Below are 14,385 nucleotides of genomic sequence, written 5' to 3'. Positions count from 1 at the left end.
AAGACATAGGGTTCTATGTTGATCTTTGTTTACTCTTACTTTCCTCAAGGAGTATCCTTGCATGATTGCTTTAGGCTACATTGAAGAAAAAAGGCTGATGTCCCAAGTGTGATGCCTTAGTGGTTAAAACTTTGGCTCATAATAAAGTCTTGCTGGGTGCATTACTTGGGTGGACATCTATGTTCAGCTAGCCAGTTTGTGGATGTCTTGGCTCTTGTCAATTGGTCGTCGTCTTTGGCAGAGTTAAAGAAGAGGAGTTCCTAGTGTGATCAAACTCTTGTGTTTTATTAAGCTGTGAGCTATACTATCTACTTACAGGAACAATGCTGGTGTGGCTCTTGCCTTCTCTAGGGTCTAATATTTGGAGGGGACTAACCCCCTTTGTGAGCTTTGACTGTGTGTGTCCCATTTGCAACCAAAAAGATCAAATAGACATAGTTTTTTTGTTTCGTCATGCTTTTGCTTTTTAACATGCCCTCTGACCAAGGTTTTCCAACATGCCCTTTGACCAATCTTTCCAACCTTTTAGAAGATTTTTAGGTCAGCACTCAGATTTATTTGCATGGACAAGATTTTGTGTGCCACAATGAACTAACCTTTGCTTCCAAGTAGTGACCTATAAAGTGTGCCACTTTTACAATCCCTGTATCTGTTTGTTCCATCTATGCTGAGGTAGCAATATATTAAATGTATGACAAACATGTCAACTCTATGCATAAAGGTAGGGGCCTTAATGTATTGCAAAACCTGTAGCTTCATGCGATGAACACTGCAGGAATTACTGTATTGAAGGACTCATGATTAATCTCTAGCTCTTTCATTTTGTAGCCAGATGGGGCCATTTTTAACTCATAGAAGGATTTTCATTCTGGGGAAAAACTTCCATAACATACGAGTCATGTCTACACTTCCATTGTCCCATTTATGGGCTTATACGATCTTTCAGTTGTTACAAATTTTCTGCTTTGGTTGGCTGTGTTTTATATCTGTTGGGTTTTGAACCAGTGTATATGATTGGATACTACTATTTTGCAGGCTGTTGGCAACAGGGTTGGTGTAATGGAACCATTCTTAATGCGCATGGCACATGGAGCTCCTATTGTTGTTCTTTCAGGGAGGAGGAACATGAAAAGCCCCAGAATAAAAGGAGGTTCCAATTCAGCGGCAAGTATAACTGGAAGAAACAATCTTCTCACTGTACCTTTAGAACATACGCTTAGGATTTGCAAGCGATTTTATGTGGCATTAATCCTGGCAAGGCTGATACAGGTACATGCTCAGTAAATTAGTGTCAGAAGCGCGTCAGTTGTATCCTTTGTGTTCTTTGTTTGACTCACATAGCTAAAGGAATCAACTCACTATTAACAGCCAAATGAGTGTGGTCACTTTTGCTATTCATGCTCATAAATTTGAAACATTCATAGACCTGTGTGAGAGGCCAGAGTTGTGCTATACAATAGATCTGTTTTGCATTAATGATCAATGGTATTGATGTTTATCACTGTCTCATTTTGAGACTTACTGGAAGTGGGAATGCATAGTAGTGCAGTGCTAGATGTCTTCAACGTGGTAATGGGATCTAGTATAAGGACTTGTGAGCTCAGTTAAGCTTATTTTGGACATTGGAGGTGCGGTGAATGTTAACCTGGTGTTTGCTGTACTACGTACACTTTGATATGGCACTTTGTGGCATCTGTGCTGGATGCTCACATCCATTTCAAGCTTGCTGCTCGGTGACTGCAGCCCTCTCCCCCCTCAAAATTAAAAGAAGAAAAAGAAAAAGCAACAAAACTCATAGCCCAACAATTGCCATTGCTGCTTACTCGCCTGCTCCATATTTAGGATTTCCACCCTCTACATTGTTGCAACACCTTTATCATCTGCCATCTTTGAAAAATACTAGCTTGTGTCCAATATGACTCGGTTGACCACTAGAGCTCTACTAGGTAGGGAAAGGTAGATCGTGCTCTTGTAGGTTAACTTTGCATATGGAATTAAACACGAGTACGAACTCTGGGGTGTTGTGATTTGAAGTTCCACTTGGAAACCAAGGTACTTGACACACTATCTTGTGTTCACCCATTTGAATCCCGTGTGGATGTCCCAATTAGTGCTTGAATTAGGGTCTTTGAGAAAACCAATTGTTTTATGCTAGGTGATTTTCAGATCTGTTGCCATGTAGAAAACCTCTAGTGCCAGTCTCACTCTCAAGCATCACCTCATTATCCTCAACATAGAGTGCGGTGTTGTCTATGTACTCCAAATCCAACAGCTCCATCTTAACTTGCATTGGCAGCTTGAGCCCTTGTAGGTTGTTGACTCTTGAATGGAGGAAGTAAGACATCACCTTTGCAAATAGTAAGAAGAGGTAAGGAGCTAGGATACAACCTTGTCGGATTGATCACTCTAGTCGGAACTGTCGATTTATACAACGCAAAGACATAGCTTATCCACTTTAGAGCAAAGGCCAATCGCACCATGGTACCCTCAAGGAAGTTCTAGTCGACCTTGTCATAGGCCTTCTCCAAGTCTAGGAGGAGTGTCGCAACCCTTTGATTGCTATACTGGGCCCACTTTGTAGCCTCGAAGAAGGTGAAGATGTTGTCGAGGATACTTGGACACAAAGCTTGTCAGTGTATCATGAATGATGTTTGAGAGAATGGGGAGAAGTCAACTATTAACCAACCCAGGGGCTTATAGGCCATTGGCAATGAATTGATTGGTCACCATTGGTTTGGCTCCAAGTGATCCCCCCTTTTGTGGAGGAGACATACTAGACTTGCGAATAGACAACTTGGCATCTGCCACAAGTTGGATATCTCTTGCAGCAAATTCCCCCCAGTATCACAGCAGCTAGATTGGTAGCCCCCAGCAGGGACGCGCAATGGAAACCTCTGGTTAGATGTCAGAGCATTTTGCGAGTGCCCCCCAGTCAAACACCTTGCGGGTCGTCCTCTCTAAGGAACAACTCCTTTCCGTCCGAGCCACAAAACTGGAACTGAAAGAAACAACAATCTATGGACAAGTCGTAGGACACTCCATCCAACGCCCAACTTCAGGATTGGCTTCACTCCATGCTACGCATTGGCACAATGTAGATTGCGGAGGCAGTTCTCATGGGTTGGGGGATCTTCATGGTTCGAATCACCCCTGTAGATGCAACCCATGAGTTAGTGGATAGCTCACCTTATGTCTCCATGAAGGGGGTCATTTACATGGTTCCTTGGTATAGTGGCTTCACAGTGGAGGAGTTCGTGCTCCACAACAGGTTTCCTAGACACAAGGTCACCCTTCTATTCCCCAGACTGGCGGTAGAGTATCGTTAGTTAGTGGTGGACTTTGTATGGCTTTTCGGCACAACTTCCTTCCTCCTTTGCGGATGTAAAAGATACAAAGAACATACCCAAGTTTCTTGAGATTGAGGCAGGTAGACACTCTTTCAGGCAACAGGTTATTGTGACAGGGCAGCTTGGCCAGTGCTTGTGATGCCATGACTTTGGGCATTGGACAGCATGATTGCACACGTTTCGGAGTCAAGGCAGCTCAACCGGCAAAACCACAAGTGGATGTTGATGGTTTCATATGGGTCTAGCGACGACAGAGAGGGAGACGGTAGGGGGGCCTCAACCAGCCAGTGAGACAACCATGGCAGCAGAGAGCTGGAGGGTTGGTAACAGGCCCTCGTCAAAACACCTCGCAGCCAACACCCCCAACACACACACATAGCCACCAGCTCATCTGGTCCAGCCGCCCGCCACACGTTCCCTCGACAAGCACAATTGCTCCCCCAGGAGTTTTTCTGTAGTGGTCGGTGGTCTTATTTGAGAGTTGCAGAGCGTGGAGAGTTTCCGCTACCTCTGGAGGTGGGGATCTTCGTGGTCCGTAAGTCAAGGAGCGGCAAGGTCCATTTACTTGCACTACCGGATGGACCAAACTCTGCTTTTTTCTCTTAGACCTCTCATTTAGGAGACTGGACGATGACACAGATAGAGGAGGTGAGGGGCCAGGTTGCAGACCACATTTCCTAGTGGATGGGAGAAGGAGGACTAGCACTTTTTTCCCAGCAGTGGTGAGGGTGCATGATGGACATTAATTGGTGGGCTGGAGTCAAGGTCTCACATTTGAGCATTATTTTTCGAGCCTCTCCACAGTGGAGTTCACCAATGGATGTGATCGAGTGGGCCCTTGCACAGGCTTCCTGCTTCTACTAGTGTACAGAGTCACGCATCTCAGCGTGGTTGATAGGCGCCTTGGTGATACTGCCTAGAGTATCTATCACCCCCATGGTCCGCTCAAGAGCCACCGTGGGGGAATGGAGTTTACTCTCCAAGCTTGCGGCTAAGCACATTTGCATGCCCCATAGCTCTTTCTCTTCATCAGCAACTTTCACACCGAACAAGTGCTTGTTTGGCCAGTCACTACAGTAGCAAAGAAACACGTTTCTTCGAGTTTGAAACTTACGAAACGTTTCTTAAAGTAAGAAACGTTTTTGACAGTAAAAAACGTGGTTTTTTTAAAAATAAAAAGGGGGGTTCCAAAAACATGGGTTTTTTGACAAAAACAAATGGGCAATGTTAAACATGATCATGATAATGAGTAATGACTCGTGAAGACTCCAAATTTTGGATGACAGACTTAACTTTTTTGGATTTTGTTTAGTTATTGGGCTCTGTCAATATAGAATCTATTCTTATCTTGAGAGTTGATTATTATATAACTTTAGTCTCATTTATGAGTTATTTATGATATATTATGATTCATTTTGGATTTTGACATTTTGTTAGTTTGTTTTGGAATGAGAATCACGATGTTGCAACTTGACTCAATCCATATTGTACATGAGCTATTTACATGTTTATTTCAAATTTCTTTGTGTGATATGTATGAATCATAATGTTTGAGGTCTAAACCATAGTATAGCTTGTCTAAAGACTAACTTTGACATAAGTCAATAACGAATCACGGATATGTAACGTATTATTCTCAATTGACTCTCATGTATTATCGCTTAAGCTTGATTGGCCTTTGTTTGTTTAAGAGGGAGTTCCATAGAGGTTTAAAACCTATTTTTCTAGTTAAAACAATTAAAAAATCCCTATATAAAAAACCCATGTTTCTTATTTTACCCCCTCTTGAAAGAAACTTACGAAATATGTTTTTGATGTTTCGTTTCTAAACATCTTAGACGTTTCTGGTTGCTATGCCAGTCATAAGGTTCCCCATGAGTCTACACCTAGCATCTTGGAATGTGAATAGCCTCCACTACAGTGGGGCACGTGGTTCTAGGAAATTGATTGTTCGGCAGAAGCTGCAGCCTGCTCTAACTTGACAGATTGACATCTTACTTCTTTAGGAGCACAAGCTTACCCCCTCCCAGGCTCATCGGGTAGGGAAGGTACTTCTACGCAGTTCGCACACCTACTGGGAGTACTCCATCGGTGCCCATGGCAAGAGTGGAGGCGTATACACCTCTATTGGCCCGAGATTTACCGCTTGTGTACGAGACCACGGGATGATTGTGGCAAGGAGGGTCCTATGGATTATATTGGATATAGGGGACTCGTGCCTTGGAGTCCTCAATGTTTATGCTCCTACTGAGGTTAGGACACGCAATAGGTTATGGGTGAAGATCGCAGCAAGACTTCCAGAGGTGGACTCTTGGATTGTTGGAGGAGACTTTAACAACTTGGAGGCCTTAGAGGACTTGCAGGACATAGCCAAATATTACCAGGATATGGCAGGGGAGGAGCAAGAGGCATGGGAGGTCTTCCTCCTTGCAGTAGGAGCACGTGATGCTTGGCGAGACCTAGCTTTCCACAGGAGGGAGAGGTTGCTAGACTTCTCTTGGGGATATAGGCGGCTGGGTGGAGCTCTTCTAGAGCAACTGGACAGGTTCTATGTGGGAGAATGGGGGTGCTCTCGTGGAGGCCAAGTAGGGCAGTTGGCTGGTACTACTTTGTCTCATCATTGCCCGGTTCTCCTCACTCTTGATGCTCCTGCTTCAGCCCATGGCACATGATCCTGTCGGATCCCAGACTCGATCTACGGGAGGGAGGGGGTGAGGAGGCAGATTGAGCAGCTCTGGACTAGGGAGTGGGCAAGGGGGACCGGATTGCAAAGGAGGTTGCAGAGGCCTTAGCCGAGTTGAGTAGGATCTACCCGAAGGCAGCCCTATAGGCCAGGCAACAGAGGTGGGAGGAGGAGAGAGCACTTCGGTAAGTCCTAGTTGCCATGTAGAGACTACTCTAGGAGGCACCAGGGGATCCCACTCTCCACACGTAGGAGGTGCGTGCACGGGCAGCCCTTGCCGGCCTTGAGGACAGGTGCTTTGAGTTCTCCTTCCGTATCTCAGTAACTTTTTGAGCGCGGAAGGGGGACATGATGTGTAAAGAATTTTTTAAGGTGCATCGGCCTCGCACCTCAAGAGACTAGATTCACAACCTCTTTGATCAATACGGGAGGATTCGCTCTAGCCTAGATGAGGTGTTGGAGATTGCCATCGACTTCTACAGACAACTTTTTCAGTAGAAGGCAGCCTCAGCCAGGGTACAACAATGTAGACAGTAGGTCTGGGATTGCATTCCGCCCCTGGTCATAGAGGAGATGGGACGCTTCTTCCTAGACCCCTTCACAGAGAAGGAGCTAGCTAAGGCCTTCAGTGCACAAGATGGGAAGAAATGCCCGAGAGAGGATGGTCTTTCTAAGGCCTTCTTCACTACCTATTGGGAGGTGGTGAAGGATCCCGTGCCATTGGCCTTTCAAGAGATTTTTGGCTTAGGACTGATGCTAGGGAGGTTATGGGCAGGTCTTGTTAGTCTCCTTCCCAAATAGGGAGATTGGTTGGAGCTGTCCTAGTGGAGACCAATTACCTTGTTGTCACTGGCCTGTAAGGCGTTGCTCAAGATGATTGGGAATCGACTTCGCCCCATGCTTCCATACATCATTCATGAAACCCAGACAGGTTTTGTCCAGGATAGGAGCATCCTAGACAATGCCTTCACTTTTTTTGAGGCGACCGAGTGGGCTCAGCACAGTGGTCAAGGATTGGCAGTACTCTTGAACTTTGAGAAGACGTGTGACAGGGTTGACTGGGACTTAATAGAGGGCACCATGGTGAGGTTGGTTTTCCTCCAGGCATGGATTTGTGGGGTTTCGGCACTTTACAGATCGGCTACTAGCAGGGTTCTCATTGGTAGCAAGAGGGGGGAGGAGTTTCGGCTAGAGAGATTTGTCTGGCAAGGTTGCCCTCTTGCTCCATATTTGTTCCTACTCTTTGCAAAGGCGATGTCCTATTTCCTCTACTCACGAGTGAGCGGGCTATGTGGCGTGTGACTTCCGGTGAGGGAGGAGACATAGGTGCTGGACTTAGAGTATGGAGATGATACCACTTTTTATGTAGAGGATGATGAGCTGACGCTGGAGAGAGTGAGACTAGCTCTGGAGGTATTTGCATTGCAGCTAGAGCAAAAATTAACTGGCAAAAGTCGGTCTGTTTTCTTATAGATGCGGACTCCAGCACAGAGTGGGGTGTCTACTTGGGGTTTAGATGGGTGTGTAGGGGACAGACCGTCCGATATCTAGGGTTCTAGGTGGGGTTCGACATCACTCTTGCCCAACAATTTCTTCCAGTTCTGGACTCTATTAGGCGGAAACTGACCTATTGGAGCACTGTCCGCCTTTCTTTAGCAGGGCGAGCCCTGGTGGTAAACCAAATCCTTCTCTGTGATGGCTTGGTACATTGCCTCTTGTTGGTGTTTCTCCTCGTCTTGTGTGGTTCAACTTCGCTGCCTAGTGCAGAATTTTCTCTAGTTTGGCTCAGACGGTTCCAGGGACTCGCGGGGCAAGGTGGCGTGGGTGATTATCATCTGGCATCGGTCTGAGGGAGGGCTTGGGATCATTGACCCAGAGTTCAAGAGCTTGGCCCTCTTGGGCAAGCTAGTGGTCCGTGGTCTCACACCAGGTGGCGGGTAGACCTGGAAGGTCCTTTTGTAGGAGGGTCTCCAGGAGTGCAGGCTTGGCGGGGGTTGGAGGCCATCCTTGAGATGGATCTTCACGACTGACCAGATCACGCCACCTAGATCTTCGTTCCTTCGCAGTTTACTTGGAGTGTGGTAGGGCTTTCGCAAGGCCCTAGTTTAGAGGCCCCTAGGATGCCAGGAGGAGATAGATCGCCAGCCGGTGGTCTGGAACCCCTAGGTCAGAGATCGGGATGGGATACAGATAGGTGAGCGATCCCACATCTAGTGGGCTGGCCCTACTCGTACTATCAAGACATGGAGGGAGGTGTACAGGATGGTAGATCAAGAGGTGTTGCAGCGGGCGTCAAGATGTCAATGAGGAGTTGAGCTGAGGATGAGAGAGATTGACTCGGCGATCCCTTGGGGAGTGGCTAGATCCCTTGATTTGAGAGCCAGTGGAGCATGGGGAGGTGTAGGCTGCTAGATTCTCACTGGCAAGGATCCCCTTACAGGTGGCAGGTAGAGTGGGTGGTGCCCCCCTGCGGACCTTCTTACCGTACATGATGGGGGGTGTCTTGCTCTTGACAGAGGACATCAAGATGAGGAGATTGCTGTCCTTTCCTAGAGGAGGATTCGTGTGGTCACTCCAGGGGAAGATTTGACAATTGGACCCTTATGTGCCCTGGGAGGAGTTTCAAGAGTGGCGCCTTTGGATATGGGAGAGCAGGCCACTTGATGAGTTGGAGTGGGATCCTGGAGAGTGGCTATGGCCGGCCACTGGGGTCGTTGAGAAGCCTCTGAGGTTCTTGGAGTACACAGCCATGATTGGTAGACATGTACTGATGCAGGAAGACATGGATTGGGCACCTTTGCGCAGCAGATACTGGGCAGAGCATAGTATCACGGATGCCTTCCGTCGGTCTGGCGTCGCCTGTGGGACAGCTGGAGGCCGAGGAGGGTGTTGTATTTCCTTTGGCTTTTGGCACATGGGGGTTTGGCTGTTGGGAGTTGGTTGGCCCAGATGCAACGGGATGGAGGTTGTAAGTGCTGCCCACAGCAGCATTTGGAAACTCCAAAGCACTGCCTTTGGTCTTGCGATTTACTTGCAAAAAAAAAAGTGTTTTGCTATGACACTTAAGTATTCTGATATATGCGTATGATGGAAATAATTTTTATTTAGAATGAAACCCATTTCTCAACTTTTATGAAATTTGTATGGGATCTTTGAAACCGGTTTTGTACCTTAGGTTTCTGAAACCTGTGGCAACTTTGAACTATGGAGAGGCTACATGGTGATTTGGAGACCATGTGGAGCAGGAGAGATGGTTTTCTCAGATCTGGGATTTGAGGACTTTATATGTCATTTTGAGTCATGTATGTGTATGGTTTGACATTAGAGACCTCTTCATCGGTTATTCACTTAGGCCTTGTGCTAGAGTTTCCAGTCCTTGCTTTATATTTGTTATATCTTGGAAGTCCATTACAGGGTTAATCTTGTACTCTGCCTTGGGATATTTTGTTTTGAGGTTTCATTAATAGATTTTTCTCTTCTTTGGGGAAAAAAAGTTCTAATGTGCTTCTTATGCAGGAGACACCATTAGTGGATGTTTGTGACTCATTCAAGGTTGCGAGAGGCATGGTTCAAGCACTTCAAGAGATGGCAGGGAGATTTGCATCCATGGTAGCAGCATTTTGCGAGAGACTTGGGTGGCAAGACTTGGAGGGTCTAGTTTCAAAGTTTCAGAGTCGTGTGTCATTTGGAGTCAAAGCAGAAATTGTAGAGCTGACAGAGATTCCATACGTGAAAGTAATGCCTGTGTACTTCTTTAATTGTTGTCATAGTGACTGATTTGTACTTAATCTCTACTTGATACATATACCATTGGCAGGCATCAAGAGCAAGATCATTGTATAGAGCAGGCTTTCGAACTCCTCAGGCTGTCGCTGAAGCTACTTTAGGAGAGTTGGCAAAAGCGCTGTTTGAGTCATCCTCTTGGGTATCTTCAGGTTTGGAATAGCTATTGTGTCAATATGATCTCCTCACTGAAAAGGATCGTCTGGGAAGTTTAGTGGTCAACTGGGTGTTTTTTCTAACCCGCTTGTTTTTAAACTCTCTATTCGTACCCTTAATATGTTATAAAGCATAGTTTGTTCTATGTATATAAGGGTCAGTGGTCCAGCATTTGCTAATATCTGAAAAAATAACCGTGCTAGAAATGATAATACTTGACCATTATTTCTTGGGTCAAAGTACCTTCTGCCCATCCCCTCAATGAAAGGAAGATTCTATAACCACTGCCTCACACAAACATGTGGAGGTTAAAATAGATTACGACTGTGTAAACGATGATAATGATCCTACAAAAACATACATGTCCAAACTATTGGCTCATAAGAGAGCATCTGGTACAAGGGCTGTGTAAACAGGCCTGCTGGTAGCCTGTAATGCCTGATCATGTGGCACCCAAGTGGAAGAAGTTGCTGGAGTCCCAAATAGTAAGGCATCTCTCGTCCTAGTATTCTTAGAGTTAGCTTGTGCGCTCTTGCATGTCCTTCGAGAGTCCCTTATGAAAGTAATAAGGGGAGGATATTTGATGTGTCATGTATGCCTTCAGGTACTCTATACCTACTTATTGTGTATTATGCATACCAGATGCTTGAATAGTATACTATTGAATGTATTGCCTGTACACTCTCTGTATAAAAGTTTGGAGATACGTAAGTGTCAACCAGAGTCTAGTCTCTATCAACCAGACATTCTACACAGTTCCCTACATGTATGCATGTGTGTTTGGAAACCTAAGGAAATCATTATACTTCATTTATATAGGATGTGATTTGCATTGGAGTTTATTTAAAGCAAAAAGATTGAATATGGACTAAACTGAGATTGTTGATTGAGCAGACGGCTCAAGAACTCCACTGCAGCATCGTTTTCAAATGGGAATGGTAAAAAAAATACAGAATGGAGCAAGAAAGCTTGTGCTTGATCGAGCTGAAGCAGCGCGAGTTGCAGCATTTTCTGCACTCCGAGCTATTGGGGTTGATGTTCCTACTGCTCTGTCTCAGCCATTAACATTGAATAGTAATTTGATTAACAAACAGATAGAAAAGCAGGAGGTATCTGCAGGTGCTGTGCTTGCTCAAATAGAGTCATTTGCAGATGGTTTGCAAGATAGTAGGCCACATACTGTTTCAGATGACAATAATCAGAATGTGCAATCTTTAACTGACTGCCAATTCCAGAGATCAGCTGAATCAGGAGCATTGATAACTAATCTGCCTGATTTAAAAAACAACCTTCCAAGTTTTGGTGATAATGTTCTGAACAATGGCCCAGTAGATGTGAATACCTTGAGTGGGGGCTTTGATGAGTTCATCTCATTGTGGAAGGAAAGAAGCGAATTTTTCTTCGATTTACACTTCACAGCTTCTGGACAAGAGAGCGGATCACCTCTCTTTGACATTAAAGGTATGGCTGTATGTTGGGTAGGGTCTCCTATTTTCTATGTTAGTGTTGGTGTCCCTAGCATGGCATCAGAAAAGGATGAGAACTTGGTCCATAGAGTGCTAGAGCAAAGGTGGAAAAGCATAGGAGCAATCTTTTCTCTTGAAGGAGTTCTAAAGGTGACGTGGGACTGGCAAGTTCAACTGAAGGCGTTTAAACACCCCTCAGTGTGTTTGAGCACATTTAGACAGATGGAAGAGATAAATGCCAGTCTGTTTGAAACAAATAGCAGGTGCAATCAGATGTATGTTCTGCAGGCCATCAATTTGGCGCAGCCACCTGTTGATATTCATCTTGCAGCATGGCTTCTCTGGCCAGATGAAGAGAGTGCTAATAATCCAGGTTTAGAGCAGGTACCACAATCAACTTTTGGATTTCAAGGTAGCACTTGGTCAATGCATTCTGTTCAAGTGATCGTATAAACATTATTTGCTTTCTAGGAGGTTAAGAAGAGGTTACCAGGCAATTTGGCTGCAAAAGCAAGTAGAGAAGGCAGATGGGTAAATCAAATGGGAAAGATTGCTCACAATGGTTGCTGTCGACGTGTTGCTCAAATCCGTGCACTTCATTCAGTTATTTGGAAATTGATCATTTCTGAGGGACTTCAACAACCGCTCCTGCAGCAAGAGATGCCTTTGGTAAGTGTTGAATTATATCCATATGTATGAAGCAGAAATGGTAGTCCGAAGTGCCTCAGAAAAGTTTAACAAGATTTTTGATATATTATGTGCATCTATGAAGGAAGATATCAGGAAAATTGCCTAAACATCAGCCAAACATGGCTCAGATTCCCCTATGAGATGAAGAGAACAAAAACAAAGAGCAATTTCACACATGTTAAGATTCAAGAACCATATAACAGCAGAGAGATCCAGTAGGCTACAAATAGAATGCATTGAAGAAGCAGCACTCGCCTTCATACATAGGACATCAATGGAGCTTTCAGTAACAAATGACAGATGGAAACTGATCCTTGTTGCAGGTCTCAATACTGGCAGATATGGAAGCTTCTGGTATCAGAGTAGACATGGATGCATGTAAGCATGCCCGTCATCTGTTAGAGGTCAAGATAAGGGAGCTTGAGCGGAAAGCCCACGAACTTTCAGGAGTTACATTTTCTCTTTCTGTACCTGCAGAGGTGGCAAGTGTTCTGTATACACACTTGCGGCTACCTATCCCTGCTGGCTGTAACAAAGGAAAGCAGCATCCTAGTACAGACAAGCAAGCACTTGATGCACTAAGGTAGATTCTGAGACATGTCAAGTCGGTACTTCATCTAAGTCATCTGTATTTTCAGTTGTTTGATTAGTGGATTTGCACTTGGTTTTTTCTAATTGAAGGGATCACCATCCTGTTGTTGAGGTCATTAAAGAGCATCGGACGCTTTCCAAGGTCCTGCATAGCACAGTTATGTCAATACTCTCAAAAGCTAGGCCTGTAATAATACAGGATTCTCATTGTGCTTCTGGTCAATCTATTATATACAATGTGACTGGCAACTGGCTACAAACATCAACTGCAACTGGCAGACTTTCAATGGAGGAGCCAAACCTTCAGGTAAGTTTTCACAACAGAGATTTGTAGGAGCCTGCCACATGTTTTCATCAAAGCAAATGCAACTTTTGGTTTCAACAGTTGAAGACTTGTTTCGTGGCCCAGGTGTTCTTTAAATATGTAGTAGCATGAAATGCTAATGATGTTACTGAAATTCGTGCAGCATAGGGCATGCCTTTCTTCAAACATATATTTCTTTTTATATTCTTGGAGATATCGATTTGAACTATCTGGGAATTTGTTGATAATGAAGTCATATCTTGTAGCTTATAAAATTTAATCATTAATAGGATGCCATAAGGTCCAGTTGCGAATGGCTGTTCTAACTGATTTTGAGGAGGTAACAGCTCTAGAATTATATAGTGATTGCTCCAAGTTAAAGAAAATTGAGTTATGGACAAGCTCTTATTTGTACTGACTTTTCCTAACCTAATTAACTTGAGACTTTTCGAGAGCTACTATAGCTCCACACACACAAGTTAGTAAACCCCAATTATGCACAGGACCTGAAAATGATGCACGTAAGTGTGCAATAATATCCTCAGGACTAAGAAGAGCTTCTGTTTTTCTGCCAGTGTGTGGAACATTCTCTAAGTTTCACAATCATGGAAGAGCATGGAAGCTCTCCTGATGTGCAAAACACAAAGATCTGCAGCATCAACCCCCGTGATTTTTTCATGCCTTTTCAAGTAAGTATCTCAGCATCATCTATGATTATAAGGGAGTGACTTACTTTGTCCATTCCATAAAAGGAAAATATTTGTTTTCCAGGATGAATGGGTGCTTTTATCAGCTGATTACTCCCAGATTGAAATACGTTTGATGGCACACTTTTCTCAAGATACCTCTCTTATAGAAATTTTGAGCAGGCCGAGTGGGGATTTATTTGTTATCATTACAGCAAGGTGGACAGGAGTAAAAGAAGCTGATGTTACTGCTAAACAAAGGGAACATACAAAACGGCTTGTATATGGTATACTTTATGGTATGGGTGTAAATGCTTTGGCAGAGCAGCTTGAATGTACTATACCAGAAGCAATGGAAAAGTACGGTCGTTTTAAGTCAGCTTTTCCAGGCATTGCAAAATGGCTCAAAGATGCTGTAAAGATTTGCAAAGAGAAAGGGTAGGTGATTATATAAGCTGGATGCTTAGCAATATATATCGGACCATATTTTCATCTATCTGGTCAAACAGCATATTATAACTCCTACCACTTCATGGATAAGGTGCTTGTTTAGTGCTTATCACGTTTCCAGACATTCAAAATGATATCTGGTATTAAAATTGTGATTCATTGTATCAATATCTTATGTTAATCATTTATTTTTTCTATTGCAATCATTTGGGCAGTTAGACTCTTGCTG

General features: G+C 44.3%; 1 protein-coding gene across 4 annotated transcripts in view; it reads left to right on the top strand.

Moving 5' to 3' along the window:
* Window positions 1–14,385, top strand: part of LOC148022071 (MUS308 and mammalian DNA polymerase-like protein) — a 161,640-nt gene that overhangs the window by 80,766 nt on the left and 66,489 nt on the right. For 3 of the 4 annotated variants that reach the window (XM_087697682.1, XM_087697683.1, XM_087697684.1), the window contains 9 exons: window positions 1,036–1,269; window positions 9,547–9,765; window positions 9,848–9,965; window positions 10,864–11,819; window positions 11,907–12,104; window positions 12,449–12,708; window positions 12,807–13,023; window positions 13,596–13,709; window positions 13,792–14,144. In XM_087697682.1, the coding sequence (XP_087553808.1) occupies window positions 1,036–1,269; window positions 9,547–9,765; window positions 9,848–9,965; window positions 10,864–11,819; window positions 11,907–12,104; window positions 12,449–12,708; window positions 12,807–13,023; window positions 13,596–13,709; window positions 13,792–14,144 (2,669 nt within the window). Of the gene's footprint in view, window positions 1–1,035; window positions 1,270–9,546; window positions 9,766–9,847; window positions 9,966–10,863; window positions 11,820–11,906; window positions 12,105–12,448; window positions 12,709–12,806; window positions 13,024–13,595; window positions 13,710–13,791; window positions 14,248–14,385 lie in introns of all 4 variants that reach the window. The other variant, XR_015694453.1, reaches the window with a different exon arrangement.

Source organism: Lygodium microphyllum, chromosome 17, assembly GCF_053477565.2.
Source record: "Lygodium microphyllum isolate KBCC chromosome 17, Lygodium_microphyllum_v1.1.10, whole genome shotgun sequence".
In the NCBI taxonomy this organism is placed as follows: Eukaryota; Viridiplantae; Streptophyta; class Polypodiopsida; order Schizaeales; family Lygodiaceae; genus Lygodium; species Lygodium microphyllum.
The sequence above is the reverse complement of the archived record's forward strand: the minus strand, read 5'-3'. Positions and strand labels throughout refer to the sequence as shown.